This window comes from Zosterops lateralis (assembly GCF_965231275.1).
Source record: "Zosterops lateralis genome assembly, chromosome: W".
Taxonomy (NCBI): Eukaryota; Metazoa; Chordata; class Aves; order Passeriformes; family Zosteropidae; genus Zosterops; species Zosterops lateralis.
This window is the reverse complement of record NC_139801.1, coordinates 13795526-13823139: the sequence shown is the minus strand read 5'-3', so window position 1 is coordinate 13823139 and position 27614 is coordinate 13795526. Positions and strand designations below refer to the sequence as shown.

The 27614-nt window shown below is 41.9% G+C and overlaps 1 protein-coding gene across 3 annotated transcripts; it reads left to right on the top strand.

Moving 5' to 3' along the window:
- Positions 1 to 1311: 1311 nt before the first annotated feature.
- LOC310922044 (P2R1A-PPP2R2A-interacting phosphatase regulator 1-like) lies at positions 1312 to 24805 on the top strand (the record flags this gene model as incomplete). Of its 3 annotated transcripts, none has more annotated exons than XM_083882341.1 (10): positions 1312 to 1460; positions 11481 to 11559; positions 15187 to 15243; positions 17272 to 17315; positions 17395 to 17449; positions 17875 to 17967; positions 18425 to 18513; positions 19162 to 19226; positions 20236 to 20338; positions 21493 to 24805. In XM_083882341.1, 10 exons carry the CDS (start codon positions 1312 to 1314, stop codon positions 21650 to 21652), a joined length of 894 nt encoding a protein of 297 aa, XP_083738467.1. In that variant the 3' UTR covers positions 21653 to 24805. The 3 variants fall into 3 exon arrangements, with proteins under 3 accessions (XP_083738467.1, XP_083738468.1, XP_083738469.1); XM_083882342.1 differs by having other exon boundaries at positions 1342 to 1460; positions 19165 to 19226; XM_083882343.1 differs by lacking the exon at positions 21493 to 24805 and adding an exon at positions 20906 to 21272 and having other exon boundaries at positions 1342 to 1460.
- Between the last annotated feature and the right edge of the window lie 2809 nt (positions 24806 to 27614).

Below are 27614 nucleotides of genomic sequence, written 5' to 3'. Positions count from 1 at the left end.
CTCAGCACTGTCTACCAGCCAGTGTGGCACTGACCTTCCAACCTGTTTCACCACAATGTCCTCTAGATATAAGCTAGGGGCACATTGTGAAATGTGGGGTTGTGTTTCATGTCAGGTAGAAAAAGGTGGCCTGTGTAGTTGTGGTTGTGAAATGTGTGGAACAAGGCCATGGGACAGTTATAAAAATGAGTTTTAATGAACAAATGGAAAAACCATGGAAAGAGGCTTTTTGGACAAATATTTTGCATGCTTATAAGTGAATAATGTGAGCTTTAAAGTTTTCACAATAGAGGTTTTAAGGGTTTTTTTAGGCCTTTAACATGTAGGATAGAAGAATGCAGAAGTATTAATATTTGCTTTGAAAATAAAATTGTTATAAGGTTTAAGCTGCTTTGTAATAAGAGGTTTTGAACTATAGCTTTAGAATATATAAAAAGAGTTGCAATCACCTAAATAAAAGAAGGAAGTGAGCTTATCCCAAGCTAAAAATTGATGATCCTGGAAAGGGAAGCTAGACATCACCATCACTGATTTGCAGTCCTGGAAAGGGACTGGACCTCACCATCACTAATTTACAACCCTGGGGTATAGAAATTCAACGTCACCAATAGGAACTGATCACAATGGGGTATAGAAATCAGACTTCATAACTAGAAACTAGGAGGAAACCACAAAAAATAAACTGCTGAAAAGTGCTTATGAAGATGCTCAATAAATACCAGCAAAAATTAGTAGCCGGCGTACAGTTGGAGGGGAAACCCCCAGTGTACCCAACGCACTGCTTTGCTCACACTTTACCATTTAAATTAATGAATTAATAAATTGATTGTTGCTTGAAATATTGGCCGAGTCAAGCTCTTCTTCCTTACAACATGTAGCTATTAAAGTATTTTGAAAACGTTTGGTTTTATTCTTTATTCCTGGAGCTGTCTGGGCCTGGACAGAACCATTCACTGGTATTTCTGCAAGCGAGAACAGCTCGGTATGAACTCAGAGGCGGTATTTTCGCTATTTAGCGATCAGCACTGTGTCCCTTGGCGAGAGAGCTCTGGAGAACGAGCATACTCCGGACACCTCAAACCTGCCAGGGCTGTGCCCGAGCGACCGCAGCCGGAGCGCCGCGCCTGCGCCCTGCAGCCGGGCCCGCCTGCGCTGGGGCCGGGCGGGGAGGGCGGCCCGGGGGCTGCGGGGATCAGCAGGAACAGCGGGCACGGGCCGCCCCCGGAGCTCCAGGATGCGGCTTCGCTGCTGCGGCAGCCCCCCCGCCGGCGGGCTCGGCAGGGCCGGGGCAGCGGCGACCTGAGACCGCGGATGGGCGGAGCGGGAGGAGCCGGAGCTGCCGCGATGGCTCAGGAGAAGATGGAGCTGGACCTGGAGCTGCCGCCGGGGAGCGCCGCGGCTCCGGGCGACGGCGGCGGCCTAAGGCGGTCGAACAGCGCCCCGCTCATCCACGGGCTCAGGTGAGGGGCCCGGGGGGCGCCCGGCCCGGCCCGGCCCCAGCGCAGGCGGGTGGAAAAGTGGGTTCCTGAGCGCTGTCCCGGGCTGGGAGGGATTTAGGGAACATATTAACGTGTGGAGAGGTGCGAGGAAACCCGGGAAGACGAGGTTTGGTTTTATGAAACGCTTTGTTTTCACCAAGGTCTGCTGTGTTGCAGAGAAACACCGTCCACAACGTCAGTTGTGGCTGTTCTTATACATCGAATAACAATCGCGATGATTTCTGTAATGGATCAAGTCTGAACAAAATAAATCACTTCTCTGTGTATGATTACAACAGTAAATGCTTTCGGGACAATCAGGCAAATTTGGTCAGGAAGGTAGTTTCACGGGACCTTGACGTAAGTTTTACATTTAGTGTAAAACAGTGTGTCAGGTGGCCAGGAATTTTCCTGGATGCTAATTTCTGTAGTATGCATTACTGGGAGAAATACAATGTGTTGTGCTTGGATGTTGCCACCAGCCTGTGGCAGGTCTGTTTGAAGGAGGGTTGGGTGTTTGCCAGGTCTGGCTCTCTTCAGCTGACAGGACAGAAAGTGGCAGTGGCAGGCAAGGGGCGGGTCAAAGCTTTCAGACAGGCAGGGTTTCTTGTACAGTTTTGTTTGAGTAAGTTTATAACCCAAAGGGCTGTTTCTTGTCTTCTCTGGGCTGTTGAGAAGTTGAGAGATTCCTCATCTACTACGTGGTGTGGCTTCCATCCAACTGCAAGGTGGTCCACGTGCTGCTGTTAGTGATGAGTCTGCATTTTGGGAGAGCATATTGACAATAAGTTTCATAAACTGTAGTATATTACATGATAAGTACTTCATGGTGGATTGATTTTTTCCCCCTTTCTTTTTCTGTAAGGAACTGGATATCAAGTGATGAACAAATCTCACATACTTCTTTTACCAAAATGGTTAACAGTGTCTGACAGTTCAGATGAAATACTACTTCTTGCCTATTCCATCGTGATTTAATGTTAAGTGAATGTAATTTTGATTCTTTTACATAATCACAATGAAACAACTCCCATTTTATATTTTGATGCAGTATGGAAGGGTTGTGTATCGCAGCTCTCCCCTGGGAGGTTTCTGAGCAGGTAAACTAATTGTGTAACTGAGACAAGACATTTTTATAATATCAGCCTTTTGTAAATTGGAAATTGTAAGACCCTTGACTCTTAAAAAAAACCCAAACAAATTATTTAGTTCAGGGTTTGGGCAGATGGGTAAGCCTGAGCTCTTCCCTTGTGTCGTGGTTTGAAAGCAAAACGAGTGAGAGGCTCCAAGTCAGAAATACAATTTAATAAGAAGAAAGGTAAAAAATAAAATAAAATAAATGCAATAACACAAAGGACCACTGACAGAGTCAGAATACAACCTGAGCAGGGTGATGAAAGCAGTCCAGATGAGGTGGTCTTCCTGAAGCAGTGATCCTGTAGAAAGGTCTGGTAGCTCTGGTCCTCTGGGAATCCAGTGGGTAAGGGCTGCTTGCACTGTCCCACATACCAGCTTATATCCAGGTGAGAATGCTTGGCTCCTCCCCCTGGGCAAAGCATCTGACAATGGGATGATGAGTTGTGAAGTGGGTCCTTGATGGCCCATTAAACAGAGATAACTCCTGGAGGGAGTTACCTGTGAATCATGGGCAAGGCGTTGATGGGCCATTAGCAGAAGACAGCCCAAAGGAAGGGGGCCTGGGAAGAACACTGCCCCACCTGGTTCCAACAGCTCATGAAGATGGTGATAGAATAAATACTTTGTGTACATCCTACACTGCAACCCAGGACATAATCCACCTCTTATTCTATTACCATCTACATCATATCCAAATCAATACATTCTTACAAAGATATGCATACACATAGAGAATAAAATGTTACACACTGTTCTCACTTAATTTTAAGTCTCCCTGTGGTACACAACGGGTTTCCCCATCTTTCTGCATTACCAACCAAGTGTGACCAGGTCCTTGAGCAAAGACAATTCCACGGATGGGTCTGCCTTTTCCTGAGGCGGGATTAATCCAAACAGTCTTCCCTAAAATGCCTTTCATATGTACTGCAGGGACTTTATCTCCATCCACTGTGTGCAAGGGTTCAGACTGGGCAGGACCACCTCGATTAATAGACCCTCGGGTGTTGACCATCCAGGTAGCTTTGGCTAAGTTTATTTCTCAATTCTTGAAGGTCCTCCCGCCAAGTGCCTTCAGGACAGTCTTTAGTAGTCCATTGCACCATTCAACTTTACCGGCAGCTGGTGCGTGATAAGGAATGTGATATATCCATTCAATACCATGTTCTCTGGCCCAGGTGTTTATAAGGCTGTTTTTGAAATGGGTCCCATTGTCTGACTTAATTCTCTCAGGGGTGCCGTGTCTCCACAGGACTTGTTTTTCCAGGCCCAGGATGGTGTTCCGGGCAGTGGCATGAGGCACAGGGTAGGTTTCCAGCCATCCATTGGTGGCTTCCACCATGGTCAGCACGTAGCGCTTTCCTTGGCGGGTTTGCGGAAGGGTGATGTAGTCAATTTGCCAGGCTTCCCCATACCTGTACTTCAGCCATCGTCCACCATACCACAGAGGCTTCACTCGCTTGGCCTGTTTGATTGCAGCGCAGGTCTCGCAGTTGTGGATGACCTGGGAGATGCTGTCCATAGTAAGGTCCACCCCTCGGTCACAGGCCCATCGGTATGTCGCATCTCTTCCTTGATGACCAGAGGCATCATGGGCCCAACGAGCTAAGAACAGTTCTCCCTTGTGCTGCCAGTCCAGATCCACCTGTGATACTTTCACCTTGGCAGCTTTGTCCACCTGCTCGTTGTTGTGATGCTCCTCATTACCTGGCTCTTGGGTACGTGCGCGTCCACGTGTCGAACCTTCACGGTCAGTCTCTCTACTCGGGCAGCGATGTCCTGCCAAATGTCAGCGGCCCAGATGGGTTTTCCTCTGCGCTGCCAGTTGGCCTTTTTCCAGCGATTCAGCCATGCCCACAGAGCATTAGCTACCATCCATGAGTCAGTGTAGAGATAGAGCCTCGGCCATTTCTCTCGTTCAGCAATATCCAAAGCCAGTTGGACAGCTTTAAGCTTTGCAACCTGACTCGAGCCACCTTGTCCCTCGGTAGCCTGTGCAACTTGTCTTGTGGGGCTCCAAACTGCAGCCTTCCATTTCCGGTTAGCACCTACAATTCGACAGGAGCCATCAGTGAAGAGAGCGTATTGTCTTTCTGTCTCCGGTAGCTCATTATGTGGTGGGGCTTCCTCGGCACATGTTACTTGCTTTTTCTTCTTCTTCAGATGATAATCCAAAATTCTCACCTTCTGGCCAGTTTGTTATAACTTCCAGAATCCCAGGACGATTTGGGTTTCCAATACGGGCGCGCTGTGTGATGAGAGCAATCCATTTGCTCCATGTGGTGTCAGTGGCGTGATGTGTGGAGGGAACCTTTCCCTTAAACATCCACTTCAGCACTGGTAATCGGGGTGCTAGAAGCAGCTGTGTTTCAGTGCCAATCACTTCTGAGGCAGCTTGCACTCCTTCATAGGCGGCCAAGATCTCCTTCTCTGTGGGAGTGTAGTTGGCTTCGGAGCCTCTGTAACTTTGGCTCCAGAATCCCAATGGTCGGCCTCGAGTCTCCCCAGGCACCTTCTGCCAAAGGGTCCAGGACAGACCATTGTTCCCGGCTGCGGAGTAAAGCACATTCTTCACATCTAGTCCTGTCCTGACTGGGCCAAGGGCTACTGCATGAGCAATCTCTTGTTTGATCTGAACAAAGGCTTGTTGCTGTTCAGGGCCCCAGTGGAAATTGTTCTTCTTGCGGGTAACCAGGTATAGAGGGCTCACGATCTGACTGTACTCAGGAATGTGCATCCTCCAGAAGCCTATGGCACCTAGGAAAGCTTGTGTTTCCTTCTTGTTGGTAGGTGGGGACATGGCAGTGATCTTGTTTATTATCTCTGTGGGGATTTGGTGACGTCCATCTTGCCACTTGACTCCCAGGAACTGGATTTCTTGAGCCAGTCCCTTAACCTTACTTTGTTTAATGGCAAAACCAGCTTTCAACAGAATTTGGATAATCTTCTCTCCTTTCTCAAAGACCTCCCCTGGGGTGTTTCCCCATATGATGATGTCATCGATGTACTGCAGATGTTCTGGAGCCTCACCTTTCTCCAGTGCAGCCTGGATCAGCCCATGGCAGATGGTGGGGCTGTGTTTCCACCCCTGGGGCAGTCGGTTCCAGGTGTACTGCACGCCCCTCCAGGTGAAAGCAAACTGGGGCCTGCACTGTGCTGCCAGAGGAATGGAGAAGAAGGCATTGGCAATGTCAGTGGTCGCATACCACTTTGCTGCCTTGGACTCCAGCTCATATTGAAGCTCTAACATGTCTGGCACAGCAGCGCTCAGTGGTGGCGTGACTTCATTCAGAGCATGGTAACCCACCGTCAGTCTCCATTCTCCACTGGACTTATGCACAGGCTGTATTGGGCTGTTGAAAGGTGAATGAGTCTTACTGACCACCCCTTGCCTCTCCAGTTTACGAATCATCTCATGTATGGGAATCACAGAGTCTCTGTCAGTGCGGTATTGGCGGCGGTGTACTGTTGTGGTGGCAGTTGGTACCTGTTGTTCTTCGACTCTCAGCAGTCCCACAGCAGAGGGGTCATTTGAGAGACCAGGCAAAATATTCAACTGTCTGATGTTTTCTTTCTCAACTGCAGCTATCCCAAAAGCCCAGCGATATCCTTTTAGGTCTTTGAAATATCCATTCCTGAGATAGTCTATGCCGAGAATGCATGGGGCCTCTGGACCAGTCGCGATGGGGTGTTTTTGCCACCCATTCCCAGTTAAACTCACTTCAGCCTCTAATACAGTCAGTTCCTGAGACCCTCTGTCAGGGTCCTAAAACATATGCAGGGAACCTGATGATTCATTTTGGAGATCTCAAAGCGCAAAAGACACAGCAGGGGACAACTCAGTTTGCTTAAACAAAAAAATGCACTTTTATTTAGTGCCCACAATGCGATAGTAGGGAAAGAAAATAGAGAATAGTGAGAACGATAGAGAAAGAGGGGGAGGGGATTATAGCTACCAACTTGGAGGGTCGAGTCCTCAAGGTGTAGAGATGCCCATAGACGCGATCTTCTCCAGTGGGGTGATCACGAAGGTGTTCGGAATCTTCGGAGTTCTTATAGGTTGGTTACCACAGCGAGTGGCACGAAGCCCAGGAGAACTGGGCAAGTGGCACATGGCCCAGGCAGGCACCTGTGTTAAGGTTGGGTGCTCAGGAACAAGCTGCAGGCTGTACCCTTTTAGCACGGTCAGTATAGTCAGCTCAGTCCACTGTAATGAGCTACTATTGTTCTTGCATTCCGTTCCCGTGGAGATGCATATCAGTCCTCGGCAGGCGCCCCACCTCAGCCAGGCCAGGGGCTCTCTCCAGTCTCTTCGGGGGTCTTGGTCTTCAACCATCGGAGACAGTTGTGGGGCATAACACATCCACAGACAGACTCTGACACCCTCCTGTCACCCCAGAAATAGAGATGGATTCTGTTCCTACATACCTTGATGGCATCATGGTACATTGGGCCCCAGTGTCAACCAATGCCCTATATTTTTGTGGGTCACATGTGCCAGGCCATTGGATCCACACAGTCCAGTAGATCCGATTGTCCCTTTCCTCTTCCTGGCTAGAGGCAGGCCCCTCCTATTCCTGGTCATGGCATACATTGTTCTCTTCCTGTACATATGTTTCTGAGTTCCCTTCCAGAGGATCAGTCATATCATCATTCCTGAACCGTCTGGAGTTATGAGAGACTGGGGCAACCTTGATTCTAGATGGGCTTCTTGTGGTAGGTGTTCCTCTTTTCAGTTCACGTACCCGGGCTGCCAAGGAGGAAGTGGGTTTTCATCCCACTTCTTCATGTCTTCTCCATGCTCTCGAAGAAAAGACCAGAGGTTACCCCGTGGTGTGTATCCTCTTTGCCTGGCTGGGGGACGCCTGCTCCTAATGGCAGAGACTCTCGTCGGCTCTGGTGAGATATGGTAAATTTCTTCCTTAAGTTCTTTCAATTTTTTTATGGCCTTCTTCAATCAAGCTCTGGACTTGCTCAGACAGTCTTGTTTCCACAGACAAGACATGGGTGCGAACTGGGGCGATGACAGTGTCCTCGTAAATTCTTAATTTATTAGCCAAGACACCCACCTTGTCCTCACCTTCCCTCCATTGCAGTGTTGCCAGGTAATGTGAGTACATTTCTGGTCCAAGCCGTGCAATTCTCAACTACATCCGTGATGTGCACTGGACATCATCTGGGCTTTTAGGAAATCTCTCGTCTTCTGAAAAAATGATCTCCAGCACAGCCAATTCCCTCAGGCGTTGGATACCTTGTTCTATTGTGCTCCATTTGCCTTGGTGCACTTGGAGGTCTTCTTTACAAAGGTATCTGTCTTTCACACTTGTTAGCAGTCACTGCCAGAGGCTGAGAGGTTCTTGGGTTTTCCCGATCCCCTGGTCAATGACCACATCCCGGGACAGCGATCCCAGTTGCCTGGCCTCAATTCCATCCAGAATGGTGTCATTGTCTGCAGCGTCCCAGATGTGGAGCAGCCAGGTCAGGATGGACTCGTTGGTCTGGCGGGTGAATTCCCTTCGCAGGTCACGCAGCTCACCCAGGGATAGGGAGCGAGTGATGATCTCTATCTCTGTCACTTCTGCTGGCTGCGAAGGTCCTGCTGCATTCTCGTCAGTCACTACGCGGACTGATTTGCTCCTTGACTTCTTTTTCTGAGTGGTGGCAACTGCTACTGGTTTAGGTTGTTCCAGTTCAGTGACGGTTTGTGTGGAGATGCTGACAGCACCTTCGGTTCCTTTCTCCTCTGCAATGGTCTGTGTAGATGAGGACACTGTTGCCTTGCCTTTGGTTCTCTTCTTCTTTGTGACAGTCTGTGTAGACGCTGATGCCGTTGCTTTGCTTCTCTTTCCCTCTTCCTTAAGAACACACTGTATCACACCATGTAGTGTTTTGATCCTAAGCATGGTACGGGCTGTGCAGAGAAGACAAAGCAGGACTAACAACAACATCATGCTGTCCTTGGCATCCAGAGGGTACTCAATATTTTCAAAAACTGCTGTGTTATGCCTGAAAAGCTGGAAAAAATCATTCTTTACTCCTCCCCACAGGGGCTGAGTGAGATTGTTGAGGCTCCAGATGTAGCATCCTAGACCAGAACACAAATACAAAACTGGGTATATATTTTGAATGCTGTTCATTGCCTCGGAGTTTATCAAGCAATGGACATAATAGACCAATAAAGCAATTTTAGTACCATACCCTGGTCTATGCAGGAGCATTAAGACTGGCAGATAGTGCGCCATGTGTGGAAAAATATAGAGAGATAGGTATAAGACACATGTAAGCATGTTGAGCATCATAGCAAACAGGTGTCTTCTTCAATACAAAACTGTAATTCTGACTTTTCTCAGTGCCTCTGGCCCCACGTTGGGCACCAAAAAATATGTCATGGTTTGAAAGCAAAACGAGTGAGATGCTCCAAGTCAGAAATACAATTTAATAAGAAGAAAAATAAAATAATAAAATAAAATAAATGCAATAATACAAAAGACCACTGACAGAGTCAGAATACAACCTGAGCAGGATGGTGGAAGCAGTCCAGATGAGGTGGTCTTCCTGAAGCAGTGATCCTGTAGAAAGGTCTGGTAGCTCTGCTCCTCTGGGAATTCAGTGAGTAAGGGCTGCTTGCACTGTCCCAAATCCCAGCTTATATCCAGGTGAGAATGCTTGGCTCCTCCCCCTGGGCAAAGCATCTGACAATGGGATGATGAGTTGTGAAGTGGGTCCTTGATGGCCCATTAAACAGAGATAACTCCTGGAGGGAGTTACCTATGGGTCATGGGCAAGGCGTTGATGGGCCATTAGCAGAAGACAGCCCAAAGGAAGGGGGCCTGGGAAGAACACTGCCCTGGTTCTAACAGTTCATGAAGATGGTGATAGAATAAATACTTTGTGTACATCCTGCACTACAACCCAGGACTCCCTGACACTGTGCATACACTGAGTTAGGTGTTCATAGAAATAAAACTGAAATACCATCAAACTAATCTGAGGTGGTTGTAGTGGTTTGCCTGTTATTTTGGAATTTCCCACCAGAATACTGGTTTTGCAAGATTGCAGCTCTTGGCAAGAAAGTTCAGTTTTTCCCAGAATGGCTTTGTTAGGTAAACTGAAACAAAAGCTCTTGCTCTTACACAGCTTGCTTTTTCTCCTCTGCTTCCTGTTTTGACTTCTTCATTTTTTAGTAAGGAACTTGGAAAATGAGTTGCTGTAGATCCAGAGAACAGTTATAAGTGGAATATTTTAGATCACAAAAGTTACCTTTCACAGAACTTTTAATTCTTGTTTTTGTGCCAAAAAAATTTGATTTTTAATGGGAACTGTAGTTTTCTGTGAAAAGTAAGACTGAGATCTGACCAGTTCTGGTGTTTTTGCAAGGGAGATTAAAGATAGGATTATTTGCAGGTATTTTTTCTCTCCCTCTCTGCTACTTAGCACTGAGTATTGGACTCAGGCTATGGTAATGTGGGACAGTATTGTTCCAACCTGTTTTCTTTACTCAGATCCTGGATTTCAGGATGTGCTGTTTGTCTTGTGCTTGCATGCCAACCAGTACACTTACACTGAAAAGAATTGTGGCTGTTGGCCTCAGCTAAAACGGATCTCTAAACATCATGTCATGGATCCCTTCAATTTGTCCTCTTCCGCCTCTGTCAAATGGCAGCTGTTTGATCTCTCATGGGCATGAGCTGAGTGAAACTTCTTGGAAAATTGTAATGATGTCTGGTCCTATGTACTTGACATTTTGGAGAAGGAGAGTCTATGCATTTTTCTTGGCAGAAAGTACAGTGCTTATGCCAGTTGCTGTTGGTTTTTATTTCACAGTATAAGCTTTGTTTTTTATTTAGCTACATAAAAGCTATCTAAAATTTATGTGTCAAACTGGTGTGTTTTAAACTAGAGGATTCTGACAATGGTGTGTCATGAAAGTGCAGTAGGATTATCAGTCCTTACAGCAAGGTAGTGGTGCTGGTCAGGTTAGTTTTAAAGAAATTGTATTTGTAGGGTGCTTTTGTTCATCCCAAGTTAGCAGCAGAAACAAAAAAGATATAATGTGAATTCTTGTAATTTGAATCTAATTACAATCTTACATTTGGATTTGTTCACCTGTGCAGTTCCTCACTGATTTTTGGGCATGAGGATTATAGGTTTGTGGCTCAAAATTTTTTTCTAGCGACCATAAAATTTAGTTTATTTCTGCAGTTGCATTTATTAAGTGCTGATCATTGGCTGTTGAAACACTGGTGATGACATTACCAGTAAAACTTGCTTTAGGAATCAATAGAACTAAAATTGCCTTGAGAAAGAAGTTAATTTTGTGTCAAATAAATAATCTTATACCATTTCAATGGATATGCTGCTGTGGGGCCTTAAAAACTGGGTTTACTGTAAGTTTAATTTAAACTTTCCTGGAAAAATGTTCAGAAGATATTAAATGTTTGTAGTGATAAGATTTATCAAGATGCTGTATTTTTAAATTCTGTTTTATCTGTGGGATCAAAGTTGGTTTCAGTTACTGCCTACAAGCCATTATTACATTTGTTCTGTTGAATGACATTTGAAGCAATATACAAGCAGCAGCCATTCCAAACATAATAAATCCCCACAGTCTAAACAATTCTTCAATTATTCTGAAGACACAAAATGATTAATTGAAATAATTAATTGAAGCAGCTGGGAATTGGAGGATGAAGGAGTTGATTTGCACTCTCTGCCAACAAGCTAAAAGAGTTCTTACCTACCTGTCTCTGGAGTGCTTTGTCTGAACAGGAGAGCTGTCACAGCATTTGAAACTGAGCTGGTATGAAGAGGTGCTTTTTTGCTGGGGAGGAAATAGGTTTTGCATTTGACAAGTGTTTATTTTCACAGCGATAACTCCCAGGTGTTCCAGGGCAGCGTCCTGCACACCCGCAGGAACAGCACCACCGTCATGAATCGGCACAGCCTGGTAAGAAAACTCCCACAGCAGCCTCAACAGGTGCCAAGCAGAAGTGTGCAAACAGGAATAAACAAAATTTGATTGCAGTCTGTAAAACTAATACCACATTGCTTTCAGAAACAAGGCTCTAGACTGTGACATTAATATGCTGTAGCTATAATGAAATGTTACTTATAGATCATTTGGCTTGGAGAATGCTTGTATTTCATTGTGATCATAACTTGGCTTATAAAATAGATGTTCCAGGGTAGAGTAGGAAAGGTAGCTTGCTAAGAAAACGAATTATATAACTGTACTGTTAACAGTAATCAATGTCTTAAATGATTTCTGATGCTTAAGAAAAAAAGTGCAGACAAATACTTCAGCAAAGGTTGCATCTGTAACAGAACCAGAATAGTTCTATATAAGAAAGACTGGTGGAAAAGCCTTTCTCCTGCTGGGATGAAAAAACTGAAAGTGTTATGGTCAAGATTTCTTAATCAAGTCTCTTTCTTCATATTTTTAGGGCAGCAGCTTAGTGTAAATCTGTTTGTGCTCGTGGTCAGGCAAGAGGAGAAAAAAAACAAAGGCAAAAGCTCAGTTTATTGTGTTTACTCCTGAATAACCTCAGTTGTTGGGCTAAAAAGATGCTAATTCAGGGTGAGTTATGATCTGGGTTATGGTTCTGTTGAATATGGCAGGGAGGATGGAATTGGAAAGGATCTTATAGATTTTCATCCTTCTGTGGTCTTAAACCAGGATCATCCACAGATAAATAATTTTGTGTTATAATTAAACTTTCACCATTAAGGACCCTAAGCAACTTTCCCTGGTATTCTTCCTATAGCAAAGAAGTACATTTAGTTTTATGATGTTAGAGATATTCTAAGGAGCTAGATCACATCTACTTTTGTAAATTAAATTTTACATAAGAAGGTGATAAAGTGTATTTCAAAACCCACTTCTTTGTATTTAAGAAATCTAATCCAGGTTTTACTGCAGTGTAAATTATGAGGCTTAAAAGATTCAGTAAGCAACTGAAACTTCTTTATTACAAGTACAGCTTAAATTTTATGTTTTGTTAAACTTTGTGGAAAAAAGTTGATTAGTGTTTGTCTAATCTGTGTGGTGTTCGCTGTCAGGGGAACAACGGGAGTTGCTAAAATCTCTGGTAACGGAAGGTCATACACCATCAACTCCATCTTCAGTGCTGTCCCAGTTGCTCAGCTGAATTGCACAATCTATTTTTGGAATAGCTTCTCCAAGTCTCAGACTTCAGCTGGTTTATAATGATCACTGCAAGGGCAGTGGTGCCATTTGGGCTGGGGCTTGATCTGCAGTTTTCTGACACTACATGTTATTGCCAAGGAAGGGTTAACCAGGCTCAGTATCTGCAGGTTTTTTTCTTCCAGGAAATACCAGTGAGTAAATGTTCTGGTGTGTTTTTGCTTTGTTTTGCATGGCTGGGGTTTTTGTTTTGTTGCTTAAGCAGAGCAGTTGAGTCTCTGGTTAGATGTTTAGGTGCTATTTCAGCAGAAGTTGATGTTAAATTTTTTCTAATTTTATTTTTTTAAACCAGGCAGTTTCCCTGCTGTGTTCAGTGTGGCCCCACAAGTGGCTGTGCTGGCAGGAGGCAGAGGGCACTGCAGGGCAGGGCAGAAGCACTGGGGCAGTCCCTGCTCACCTGGGCAGTGGTTTCTGCCAGCCTGGCACTGCTGAAACTTTACCTGCGCTGGAACACAATATCCGACACACTGGAGTAGGGGGGAAGGTGTTTTTCTTCCCTGTCATAGTCTAATAGTTCATAATGTTTTTATTAAGCTTTTTGCTCTCTTAAAACATTGAGGATTTGAGTAGCATAATTTTAATAAATGGGTTCAGTTTAGCAAGTATCTTTTGAAAGTGACAGAGGTTTCTTTTCACAAGAATTAAATCGAATGATGCAAATAGAGCAAAAGTGAATTTTACACACTGACAAAGCAAGGATGATGACTTGTTGGAAACAAGATGTAAGATCCTCAGAGATGTGTTAGTGCATCAGACCCTGCAGAGGAACACTTAATTGTCTTTTTATATTTTTGTTTTATACTGCAAACCACTGTTTTTGTACATATTCTGTTAATATTAAACCTTAAAGTATGTGGATCACAGTCATAAAATTAGAATATAATGAGTGGAACAAATGCATTTCTACTGTGGAATGACAGACTGAATAGGCAGGAATGCACTATTGTCCAAATTCTTTTCTCTGTGTGAGAATCAAGGTCAACTCAAGATCTGCATTGGCTGGTGCAGCTTGAAGGATTTTTTATTAGGTGCACAGGATTTTTGGGAACCCAGTATAATAGTAAAGCTGACCTAAACTGGACTTTAAAAGTAGCAAATCAAGATATTATAGCTGTTAGACTCTAGTATTATATATTACGATGACTAAATTCTGGCATAAACGTTAGTCATCCTCTGTGTGAGCCTGATAGGCTGAATTCTTTTGTGAGAAGCAGGGTGTGATGTCTTCATGTTTGTTTTTTTAGGAGGAGGGTTCTGGATGTATGAAGCATTAATAGTCTGTGTTAACTTACCCTGTCAGGCACCAAAATCTTTGTATTCTCTGTGGCACTGATTAGAAGATGGTGCAGTAACAGTTAACTGAATGTTTGTTAGTTCTCCAGTTTCAGCATGATGAAGAGCCCTAATAATGTTTTGTGAAGCAGATGAAGCCTTATAATAAATGAACTATAAAAACACCTCTAATAATGCAAGCCTTACTTGCTGAACACATCCATTTCAAAAAGACACCTTGTTTTTTTGGAAGGATTGTCATCTTACAGAGAAGTTAAACCTCTATTCAAGGCTTTGGTTTAGAATTTTTGATCCCTGAATGGCTATGACAAATCAACTGAGAGTTGACAATGTGAGGAATGGGAAATATATAAAAGAAAATTATATTTTAAGAAAATAATCACTTTAAATTACTCAGTTTTGGGTGTGCAGTTTTAGATCATAGCATTCCAGTGAGATCTTGATGCAAAACTGTCAACATTAACAGAAGACCATTTTTAGTCATGTCTTCTCTGATTTCACACAAATTGGTGAAGCTCTTGAGAAACCATAAACAAAGTGTTTAACTCTTTGTTAGCCTTCTAATAGCTGATTTTTTTCACCTGTCAAAGTACTCATTTATAGGTAGACAACAATCCAGGAACCTTTTTGTACAATGCATTGTTTTGGCTTTGTATTTTTAAAGGATCTATTGGAGAGCTTTCTGGATCACTTAAATGGAAATAAATATTCTGAATCACATAAAGGAAAATATTTATGCCAACATATATACTGAGGGTGACAGTGTGCTGGTGAAAAGCAGCTCCATTTTGTGGGGAAAGCTGTCAGTTCTAGTTGCCTGGAAATGGAGTGGAGGCCAGGCTGATACCAGTTAGCATCTGTGAGCTTACAAAGCAGTATAATGTGGAAATATATATTAACATGTTCTTGCAAGTAAGTAATGTAGGTTATATATATACCAAGAGTGTTATAAGTAACATGGGTTTTTTTAAAATTAGGTTCTTTTTAGTTTGGGGCAACACTACTTTACTAACATTTCTGTGGCACCTTTCCCTCCCTTCTGCTATACTTTTAATTGTATGTGACTTTGTTTTGCAGTTTGTGCCATCATCTCCTATCCGTATTCCTAGCAGCCGTCTTCATCAAATCAAACAAGTAAGCACAGATTGTTCTAAATGAGTTTTTTATAGGTGGCTGGGGTTTTTTGCAGTCAATGTTTCAAATTGCCTGCCCAGTTCCACGTTTCATGAAACAAAATGTATCTTACAGCAAGGAGAAGATTTGAGCAGAAAGAGGATTCTTAAAATTGACATTTTAGAAAGGAAACCTTTAATGTAAACCCTTAGGGTAAAGTTTCACCAAGTTTTTGGCAGCAGTGCCAGCATAAACATTTGGGGCCAATAACAAAGTGTTCCTTAACTTGTGTTTGCACAAGGCTTTTGCACAGCCAGAAAATGAGGAGAATAAGGAAGCACTCTGGCTGAAAAATAGTCTGTACTCTTCTGGCTGGGCTATTTTTCATCTGTATAATTCTCTTAGCCAGATCCCTGTACTCATGCTATCACAGCACAAATGGAGGGGGAAGGGCAGCAGAGCAAACACTCGGGAAAGGGGGGTGGTGTGGGGAATATCTGAGCAGGCTCAAATAGCTTTGCTCCCAGCCAGCACCGCAGGCGGAAGACTCCAGCTTTAAAATCAACAAGCTCAAACTCTTGTGTGTCCTTAATTTTATATCTCCACTTTTTGACAGTAGAATGGTTATAAAATTGGCTTGAAGATGCTTAATTTTAATTTTTTTTTTTTAGCTGGCTAGTTTTCAATGGATAGGCTTGATTTTTACAGGGTCAAAAGTTAAGAAAACAATTTAATGCTTCAGACAGCATTTTTAGGGTATGGTGCCTGAGTGGTGGAAGGAAAGCACTTCTGCCTTCTACCTTGGCTATTTAAGGTAGTTGCACAGTAATCCTGAAGAAAATAACAGCTTGCTTTCATTATGTAAATAATTTACTGGCTTAAATAGACTCTGAAGCACTCAGGTCAGCTGTACAGCTCTTTTTATCAATATAAAAAAGCTTAGGATTAATATGTAAATATCATAGAATCATAAATTATTTTGGGTTGAAAGGCACCTTTAAAGGTCATCTGGTCCAACCTCCCTGCAGTGAGCAGGGAGATATAATGAGAAATATGCTGAGAGCAAAGGAATGGACTGTTGTGGCTCTGCTCTATTACCTGAAGTAAAATTTAATAATTCAGTCTTCTGGAAAATGCTTCTGCAGTCATGTTTGTGTCATCCATTTATTAAAGCAAACAGTGTAATTTCCTAATTTGTGTTTGAGCATTAGATTCACTAGTTGGAATTAATTCCATGTCCTGTATACTCACTGAGAACCTGTGTGATTCACTTCTGATCTCTTACAAATCTGAGCAAATTATCACACAGGTGAAGTTAGACTCTTCCTATTTATGATGAGGATTGTGAAGATGTTTAGTTGAACTTTTACTCTTGAATTAAGGAACATACTCATTCACTGAACAAACTGGGTAGCATTCAGTTAATTTTAAGGAATGGTGTCTGCCTAAGAGGAGATTGAGTCATATTTGTACTTGGTGTTAATGTTTAGTTTAATTTTATATATTTCTTCAATTTTAATAATATTTTATGGAGCTTTTTTTTAGAAAAAAACCTCACTGACTCCTGAATTCATTATGTGCAATGCAGTCTATTGCAAATGAGATGCTGACAAGTGTCTAGGTAGTCACTAATCCATAGAATAAGGTAAGAATTCAGCCATGTTTTTGAGGTTTATCTGTACTAGTGTCCCCTTTGTAAAATGATGTTACTCAAGACTGCATAAAGATGCTCTGGCATGTGCAGAATTTCTGGTTCATACTATCATTATTCAGTTTTGTAGCTACTTCTTGGTTAGTAATGAAAATAAAGCTGGAAACAACCAGCACATATAAGCACTTCTTATATGATGGTCTCTCCTGCTACATCTCTTTTTCATCCTCTCCTCACTCCTTTCCATGGATGAGAATTGAAGTTATTGTTGCTTAACTGAGTTGAATTAAATTTTCCACATGCCAAAGTGAAGTGAAACCACAACTTTTCTGATTTGCTGGAACAAAGTGGGTTGGTTTTTTTTTTTGACCTTACTTCTTCATGTGCTAATCTTTTAGGAAGAAGGAATGAATTTGCTGAACAGGGAAACAGTTCGTGAAAGGTGAGCACTAAGGCAAAGCAGAACAGTCACTGCAGCCATCTGTGGGTCCGGGACAATACATTTCTTTTCTTCTTTATAGAGAAGTGCAAGTAGCAATGCAGATGAGCCACTCATGGGAGGAGAGCTTGAGCCTGGTAATGCATTCATGCTTTAATTTGTGTTTCTATCATCAGTATCAGGACACTAGAGACCCTCTCATGTCAACATTTCCTTTGATAGTTTGACCTATAGTTAAGTTGTTAGTATAGCACTGCTTTTGATCAGCAATTTTTCACACTAACAAGGCATAGAATTATCAATTGTTCAAAGTATATGTGGGTTCCTTGAGCTGCTGTGTCAAAAGGAAATTGCATGGATGTTTGTCTATTCAAATTTTCTTACATGTTCTGATACTCTCCATGCAATGTTTAAGTTTTTGGGGTTTTTTTTGTTAAGCATAAAGTCATAAATGGCTGCCTAAAAATTGTTGATATGATGGAGGATAACTTTGGGATTTCACACCAATCAGTCCTTTTCTTGTTAAGGTACCTGCTCATAAGATTATGTGTACTGTTTACAGAGTGACAATGATTTTGAAAAATCACTATCATCAAAGCAAGTAGACTTTGTTCCAGTTTCTCCAGCTCCTTCACCTACACGAGGAATAGGGAAGGTGAGCAAAATGTGGTAATAATGGTTTTATCTTAAGTAGAGCTAAATAAATTCAACCAAATTAGTAGCAAAAGATTAAGCCACCTGCTCCTTTCTACCTCAGCTGCAAACAAGAAACTAGAGAGTAAATAAAACCCTCTAAAACCCCAAATGAGAAAATACCAGCTGCTCATCCTGTGGATGTGAATTTCTGTGGAGTGTTCAGCTATTATGCTGTGGTTAATAAAAAACAAATAAGTCTGTTTAACCAGAGTACAGTGAAATAAATCTGCATGAAAATGGAATCTGTCAAATTTTAAATTTTTTTTTCTCAGTAGCAAAAAGTGATGTCTTAGTATACCCAGTGACTGGTTGTTGAATTTGATACTGGGTTGTTTATTTCTCTGCAGTTAAGCATCAATTGTTACCACACGGGAGTGATACAGTATTTATAATAACACAAACTCTTTTCCTCTCAGCAATGTTTCTCACCATCTTTGCAAAGTCTGGTGAGCAGCAGTGGGTTGCCTCCAAGTCCCAGCCCAAGTCCAACAAGGAGATTTTCAAGGTAAGTCACCAGATCATATCAATGATAGAAAATAGATGTAGCTTGTTCATAGTAGGCATTTGAAATACCAGAATTTGTCGTATCCATAATTGATTTCTGAGCACAAACACAACTTCATATACTCATGTAGACTTTAGATTTTACAGTGTTGTAAAACATTTGTCAAAATCCTCATGTCATAACATTGGGAAATGGACTGCATTGTGTCATCTATCTTCCCAGTGTAGTCTCTTTATTGCTCTCATTCACATCTTTAGTAATTGAGTTCTGAGGGAAAGAAAACACAAACAGATTTAGGGTTTGTTACCCCTTTGAGTGATGTGGGCATACAATTAAATTTTACTAGGCCCTCACAGTTCAGCCTGTCAACTGAGATGTAGTCAGTGCCTGGATGAGAGCTTTTAGACTGCCCCAGTTGTGAAATAATGTAATTAAACATTTCCTGCTCAGTTCTGTGCTTCCTGGCCTATCTTCAGAAAAAAAAAAAAAAAAAAAAAAAAAAAAAGGACTTGTTTTGGATAAGCTGTTTTAATGCCTATTTTTCTTAGTGGTTTCCACCCAGTAGTTTGTTTTCTGAGTATCTTTTGATTCTTTTTTCAACTTTTCTCTTTTAATGGTGATCTCAGTGCAGCATTTGTCTTCTTTTAGCAGAAGAAGCCAGAGCCCAATTAACTCCATTCGACCAAGTGTTCTTGGATCAATCAAAAGAAAAGGTACAGTATTTAGGTTTGGCAAATACAATAGGCCAACTTGTTAGTTATATAATAATTCATATAGCTTTCTTCATAATTGTGTCCAGTTGGCTGATACTTCAAAAAGCAACTAGAAATGGAACATATTTCACATAATGAAACAGACAAATAATTAAATTATATTTTACTATTCCATAAAGCTTTTAATTCCATAAAGCTAATAATTGTTTTGTTCTAATTCCTCCCCATTGCTGTGGTCATATAGATATGATAAAAAATCTGATGTAACCTGCTTAACAAAACAATAAATATACAACTATTGGTATATTTAACTTAAACAGAAAACTTTGAAAGTCCTGGTTAACTGAAGCACACAGGTACTGTACATTTCAAATAACTCTTCAAAACCCAAAGCTGATGCACAGGCCTTGTAGGCACCTTACAGCTTTATTAGGAAATGTTTCCCTGTCTTTCTGCATTTTTCTTCAAGTTTAACTTCTGGAAATTTTATTGCACCTATTTTTATATCTTCAAGCTTCACCTTTGTTGCAGAATACCTCTGGCTCTGAGACAACTTTTAAAACACTTTCATCTGAGTTCTGTCATAGCCTATTTAGGCATATATCTATCCTCTCCTCTTCTAGAGTGTTTGGAAATCAAAGTCAATAGAAAAGTTTTGTGATAATCCTGGAGCTTGTTCCTTTTCCTTATTTTCAGCTTCTCTGCTCTGGTGGAGCTGGTCAGTGAACTGATAGCTGGATAAACTGAAACAAAAGGATTAGTCTTCACTACTGAAGAATAAATATCTGATATTTAAGCCTTAGTTAATTATTCACTAAACTGTACTGAAGCTTGGACAAAATGGTTCCAGGAAATAGTCTTTAAAATTTCAGCATCTAAATTCTATGTTCTACATATGAAATATTGGAAGTTTGAACCTCTATTCTGTTTGCTCTGTAGAAGTTACATTGAAAGTAGATTTTAGTTTAAATGAGTCGTAATTTTTATCACTCAGTATCTCTTCCCAAAGGTGTGACAGAGATGGAAGATCACCCAAAGAGATTATTCCAAGGATCCACCAACTTGCTAACCCCTGAGGCTGAGGCTGCACATCAGGCAGACCTTGGGGCATGGTAAATGCTGTGCTGTTTATTGTCCCTTTCAGCAGAAGTATTACAAATCTTTTTTTTTTTTTTTTTTTTCTAGCAGTGATAATGCTTGAAGGTTTTTTGGGTTTTTTTGCTTGTTTTGTCTTTTTTTAATAGAGATATCTCATAATGTTACAGCACTGAAATTATCACAGTAAACAGGCAGCAATGTTCCCTACAATTCTGCAGTTTCTAGGCCTGACTGATAACATGGGGTGTTGAGCATGTGTAAGAAAAGACACCTCATGGATGATAGCTTTTTGGAGTCGGATTCAAATTGCAATCAAATATGAATGCTGATGTTTTTTGGGTGAATTGGGTTTTTTCTTTTTTTCCCTTGTTAGTCACAGAGGAACATGAGTCTGTCTGACCCTCCCTGGAGGGTCAGAGGAGCTGGGAGGAGATAAAAAGTACTTTGTTAAAAATTGTAGTGATTTGTAATAGCAAGGGATTTTGATCTAGTGTTTTAGTCAAAATGTTAAATCATACATAGCATGTATCCACACAACTGTCAAGGGTTGTTCACAGTATTTCTGTCTTTTTGCCTCTCAGCTGATGTACAAGTCATGCAGAAGCTTTGAGTGGCAATGGCAAAATAGATGTTTTAAAGGTATTTTAAAATCATATCTTTTTTGCACACCATTTACAATGGGGATAGGATAGCAGTGTGGGTTCAATTGCTGCCTCTTGGTGTAGGAGATGGTAATTTTTAAAAAAATCACTTTGCTGCTATCACTGATGATAGATCAGCTGTAGTTATGAATTTGTGTCATGTGAAATACATAGTACAATGGAAGATGGACAGTTTATCAGTGTCTCTCTTGGCAAAAAGGCCTCGGGCTATTGTGCTGGCCCAGGGCTTTGAGGATGGAGCAAAGCTGGCAGTGGATTGTTAGGTCTGGAACTTCTGATCTGTGCCCCATTTTTGGGTGAGCAAAGGAGGAAATGGGCAGTGTCCTGTGTGAGTCTGGAAGTGACTGTGTATGTAGCTGCAGGTGTATTTCAGATCACAGGGCTTGCTGCTCCTTCAGAGATGCACCTGCGTGTTTAGAGTGGCTTTGTGATGATTTGGGCTGGTTTTGGGCACTTACCTGAGCCAGTGCCTCGTTTCTCATGCCCTGGTGTCGCTGTGTTTTCAGTCTGTCCTCGCATGCCTTGGATGACAACAGGAGCAGTGCAGGCTCCTCCTGTGATTCCCCAGCTGAGGTTGGCACCAGCACAGACTCTCCAGTGTCACTCTCCAACTCCAGATCCCCATTTTTGCCAGTCGATCTCATGGCCAAGTTACCGATGAACTGAGAAGCAGGAATCTGCTGATGGACACCAGGAAACAGGCGGAATATCGCCCAGACTTTCTATTGTGTGTAACCCATTCTGTTCCTCATAGGAACTTCCAGCAATGTCATTACATCTAGAAAACTTCCAGAATAGTTCCTTGAGGAGGAATTCACCTTTCTAGTGATTTGTATGACATTTACTACAATACATAAGCATTTGGGCTGCAGACATGCTGAGTGCTCACATCAGTCAGCAGGCCGCTGGTTTGCAGTGGATGTGATCTCTTTGGCATGAGTTACAAACACTGTGCATGTGTCCTACTTGTGGAAGACTTGGCTTGCCAGCAGCCTGTGTCCTCCCTGCCTGTGGAGGAGCAGATAACTCACATTTGTCCTCAGCCTAAAACCAATGAAGCAGCTTACTAATTGTTTCTATTCCCAGAGTGTTAAATTTTTTTTTCTTCTTCATATGAAAGGGAGAATATTACAGGGGGAAAATTGATTATTATTTATATTATTGTGTTCTATTATGATTGGCTCTTAATCAATTCTGTGTTCCAGTGGATGTCAGAAAAGAACAAATCGGTGAATTGTCAAATTTATTTGTTGGATTTTATTCATGATCATGACTGCTGTTGTGACTAAATCTAAATTAGGTGTGGAACATTTTTCTGAGGTTTTGTATCTGGCATTTGTTTCTTTTTCTTCCCCATTTAGATGATGTATAGGAGTGGTAGATGTTCTGTTAAATGTCTTTTAATAGGGAAAAATAGTGACAATATTTGGAACAATACATTAAATCCTGAAATTTTAGTATTTAGTACTTCAGAAATACATTATTTTAAGTCAGTATTTGTCCTCATATATGACAGATACAGTGAGGAATCTTAAATGCCTTTTGACAGCCTGAGGCCATCAAACATTTAATCTGTGTTTAATTTCCTGATGTTCCTTCCTCGAACAATTGCATCAAGTCGTTTCTGCTGTTGAAAACTTCAGATGCTGATTGGAAGCCTGGAATCTGGTAATCTGAGATGCTTGAAAAGTCAGTGCGTTGAGGCATCCTGATCTCAACTCTGAAATTCCCCAACAAGGAGGAAGAATTTGCAGACCCCCCTATGGACAGCTGTCTGGGATTTTGCAGTGACACCTTTATTGGGGTTGTGCAGCTGAGCTCCCCCAGCTGAGTCCGTCTTTGTACATGTCTGTGCATCTGTGCTGTGTGGTTTCAAACCTTCTCTCCAGAGAGGTTAAGAATTAAGCAAAATGTTTTATTTTTTTTTAATGCAAAATCTTTGTAGTGTGTCATAAAAGTATGGAAACTTCCTCAAGTAGGAGAAAAACCTGCCCTGAACTCTGCTGTGAAAGATTCACATGGATGAAGCTTTGACTCACAGCAGCCATCAAAATGAGAAAGGGATGACTTGGAGTGCAAAGACCTGGCAACCTGAGGGCCAGTGACCCATTTCTGTGTGTCCTTATTGTAGAGAGAAAATAGAATGTATTTAATAGTCTAACTCTGTTCTAGTTAAGATATGACATGGTTTACTTCTGGTATCATTCCTCTTAAATTATTGTAATAATCACCCTGCTGGTTGCAGTCTCTCCCCAAGTCCAGCTGCCCTTTGTCCCTGAGCAGATGCACACGGGAGTGCTGGGCTCTGTTTGCTCTCTCTGCTGAGGTAAAGTTTGGCTTTGCAGTTTCAGGTTTGTGCCAAAGAGTTGCTGTGCATTCACTCTTCTGTGGTGAGAGCAAGATTCTTTTTTTTTTAAATCTTGCTTATTTCTTAAGAATGGACCTCCTGGTGTCTCTTCCAGTCTTTGTTAGAGGACACATCAGTATAGGGGGGTTTAATAGCTGAGTGTGGGTCAACTTGTCTCTTTTCTGTTGAATATTTATGCTATTTTTCAAATAAGTGCCAATAAATGGAAAAATAAATGTTTTGCTGTTTCTGCACTTTTTTAGATAACCATATTCTTGTTTCCTTCTGGGGTTAAATGCTTTCTTTTAAAATCAGAATATCTATTGTAATTTACTTCCACCCAGTCTAGATAACAGGCAAGTAGGTTTTAAAAACTGCAGCAGACTTACCTTGTTTTCCTTGTGCAATGCTGTCTTGCAGGTCTGTGACAACTCTAGGAATAAAGAAGAATAAACCCAAACATTTTTGAATACAAGTTACATGTGTCCCTAGTTTATACTTAGAGGAAGTTGCAGTGAAATCGTTTGGAAGACAGAAGCTTCTGCTGGCTGGTGAGAAGCACTGAAGGTCTTAACTCTTGGGAAGCAGTGGGGAGTCTTTGTAGTTTGCTTTAATAGGGCAGTTAATCATAGAATCATGGAATGTGTTGGGTTGGAAGGGACCTTAAAAACGATCTCATTCTACCCCCTGCCATGGGCAAGGACACCTTCCACCAGACCAGGTTGCTCCAAGCTCCATCCAACCCGGCCTTGAACAGTTCCAGGGATGGGGAGTCCACAACCTCTCTGGGTCAATTAATGCTGTTGGAGGAGAGTGAAATAGTTATTTATCTGTATCCATTCCTTTCCCTGCTTTTGCAAAACAGAAATTGCATTGAAATAGTGGGAAAGCATCTCAGTGTTTTATCTCCACATCACCAAGAAGCTGCAGTTTTGCTCCCTGGAGTCCGGTGACACATATAGGGTTTTTTTTCCACTGAAAAGAAAAGTTTTGGAACCAATTATACTCCAGAATATGTATCTGGATGCAGGGAATCAGGATGTTATATAATACACATAATCAACCCTGTACTTGTCTAGTAATTAATGCTTTTAATATTGCCTCTGTGTTGCAGAATTCCTCAGGGAAGGAGGACATGATTTATATCTAGAAATTGAACTACCCTGACTGAGGCCTGACCTGAGGCCTTGTTGAGGCCTTGAAGCCTGTGACGCAGATAAAATTCCTTAGTAAGTTGTGGCACACTTAGAATTAGATATTAAGGTGTCTGGGAAAAATAATGGAGTGTTGAAGGTCACTGAATAGAGTTGTTAATAAGCATGTGTTAGCCATCTTAAGAGTAAACTAAATAATGTGTGTTTGCATTCTTTCCTCTGCTGTGTGCCAATGAAAAAGTTATTACATGTATAAACTATGTAGAATTGTATATAAGCCACCGTGCTGCATGTAATAAACGGACAACATAGAAGTAACCACAGTGGTCGGACCTGTGTTGTCTCAGTCCAACTCTCTATTATTATTATCGGTATCCCTGGCTTCACCTCTGCTTCTCTTTGGGATTCTGTCACAAATGACACCTTCCAAAAATCACACTTGGGTTTGGCACTTGCTTGATCTGGTTGAAAATTATCCTGCAGGATTCGTTGGCAGTTAAATCAGATCTTGGGCCACTGTCTTCTTTGACAAGTGATGGGTGTTTTTCTTCCTTCCACCTTCTCCAGAGTGACACAGCCAGTGCTCAAGGGGCTGTATTTTTGGAATGAACCCTTCAGTGGTTGCTGCATTTAGCAGAGGGATAGATACTTCCCTCTGGAAGAGAGGTACAAATGCCAGGAAAAATGAGCCTCTGCCTCAGCTAGATTGACTTGCAGGATCTTCTGTGTGTTGCCAGTGAGGCAGGTGACCTGAATGCTCAGCTGAGCAACTGCCTGAGGTCCTCCTGAGATCAGTGTAAGAACTTAATCCCAAATTCTTACTTCTCACCTTTTTTCAGAAAACTTGAATGTAAATGATCACCAACCCATAGAAACAAAACAAGTCTCCAAAGTTTGGTGAGACTGAGATATTTCCATTTATAGATGTGTGCTGTGGTTCCAGTATCAGTGCTGTTTGTGAGTCCAGCTCTGCTATTGTGCAATGATTTGCCAGTGAAGTGACTGGAGGGACCTCCAGCACTCCATGAGCTTGAGACCAGCTTGGGCCTCCCATAGCAGTCATCATTTCAGAAATGTTCACTTTATGCTGTTGTATTCTTGCATATGCTGGAGTCATAACTCATTTACTTAAAACAGAGAGCTTCAGGAGTCATAATTAAACTGTGTGAGCTCTTCCTATCCTGTTTTAAGCAACCTTTCTCATCACCAAGAGGCAGATGGAGTTTAAGTTGATCCCTCCTCCTGGAAGCAACAAGTTAAAATATTTATAAATGCAACTGAATTTTTACAGCTACAGTACAGTAATTAAAACCTTTTCAGTAACTGTGTTTAAAAATTGTCACCTCAGGTTCATTTTCTAGGGGTAATTGTTTTACCTGTACCAGTGGATCCTTCCCATTTCTGCATATCTGGTGGGAGCATCCTTGTTTGATAAACTTGAGAGCAGTTGCCAGCCAGCCCAGGCCTTGCTCAGGAGATTCTTTTCCTCTGACATGGAGCACTTGAGGCAGACACCCTGCATCTCAAAGACCCAGACCTCACACACACGCTGAGACTGCTTCCACCACTGGGGCTTTGTGGTAGAAGCATGAGAGAGGAGGCAAAAAAAATAAGCCACTGAAGGAGAATAACTTTGACTTTCAGTAGCTGGCTCGGGAGCAGAAATTTCAGAAGGGGGGAGGAGTCAGGTGCATTCAAACCAAAACCAAACACAGCCTTCACACGCCTTTGTGCTGGCTCCCCTGTGTCTCTCAAGGAACTGATGAGACATCCCCAGTGCCACAAAGATTCCTCAGACAAATCTGGCCTTTATCAAATTTAAAATTCTTCTGTTAGTTTGGTTTCTTATTCTTTTATTTGCTTCATAAGAGCCTTGGAAAATGCTTGCTATTTTAAGACTTCCTGCCAAGACAAATAATTGTATTTAAATGTTTAGAATTTTGCTGTATGTCGATCCAGGTAGGAAGAGCAGCTCAAGAGGAAGCAGGTTTTGCTGCAGGGACTAATCTTTGGAAATGTGGTTCTCCTGGTTAATTTTGTTCTTGTGTGGAGAAAAATCAAACCCATGATGTGTATAGCACATGTCAGGTTTTGTGGCACAGAAATCGGATACTGTGTTGTCTTTTAAGCCAGTTTAAATACAGCTGGCACTGAAATCACTGCAAGAAGCTTCCTGCTAAAAATACATCAACATCCTTTCATTTTAACTGCATTCACTTCAGCAGTCGGTTTGGATTGTGGAGATTCCTGGCAGATTCCTGAGGGAAAGGCGCTAATGGGTTTGGTGATGTTGATGGGACATGGGTTTCCAGAGACCTACTGCAGTTTTGGCTCTTGATGGTGGTTTTTTGTTTGTCAAAGCAAATGTTTATCTAATGCCTTCATGTTCATACCTCAAGCTACTGAGTGTGCAGTTTTCTAGAGAAGAACAGTCTCATTTTGTTACTGTAAATCATATTTTGCTATTGAAAATTTTATCTTTTTTTAAACTGGAAAGATGGATTTAAGTTCAATTACAGGGCACCTGTTACTCAGGTAGACCTTCTTACTAGCCTTTTTCCTCACAGTGAAGAGACACCCATAGCTGTAATTGTGATTGTACTCTTACTTAAATTATTTCTTTGCAGTCTCTGCTGTTTTGAAGACCAGTGTGGTCGCTTTGTCTGCATGTAATTCCACATTATATTGTCAGGGAGGTCATACAGCTTTGCAGATTTCCTAGAGCTGATGTGCATTAGCTACAGCTCATTATCCAAAGTAAACAGCTCATTGCGTTCAGTGGAGAGTTTCTAAAGAAAACAAAAATACACGCAAAAATGAGTGAGTGCATCCCCTTACTCGGCTTTAGCTGTGATGCTGTGAGTGTGGCCTGCCTGTGTTCATTCCTCCAGCTCTCCTTTTGGGAGGATGCACTTGTTCTCCAGGCTCCTTTCATTGAGGTCGTTATCTGTAAATGGCTCTTGCTGACTGCGTGGCGATGGTTTCCCAATCCTCACCAGCTCCTGTGAGGCAGTAAAGAGTGAGTGATGGGCTGCTGGCAGCAGTGAACTTCACTCTCCTTCAGTGGTTTCAGTCTTAATTTCTTCAGGCAGCACATTATGCCTGCAGGAAAGAGACTCCAGCACTA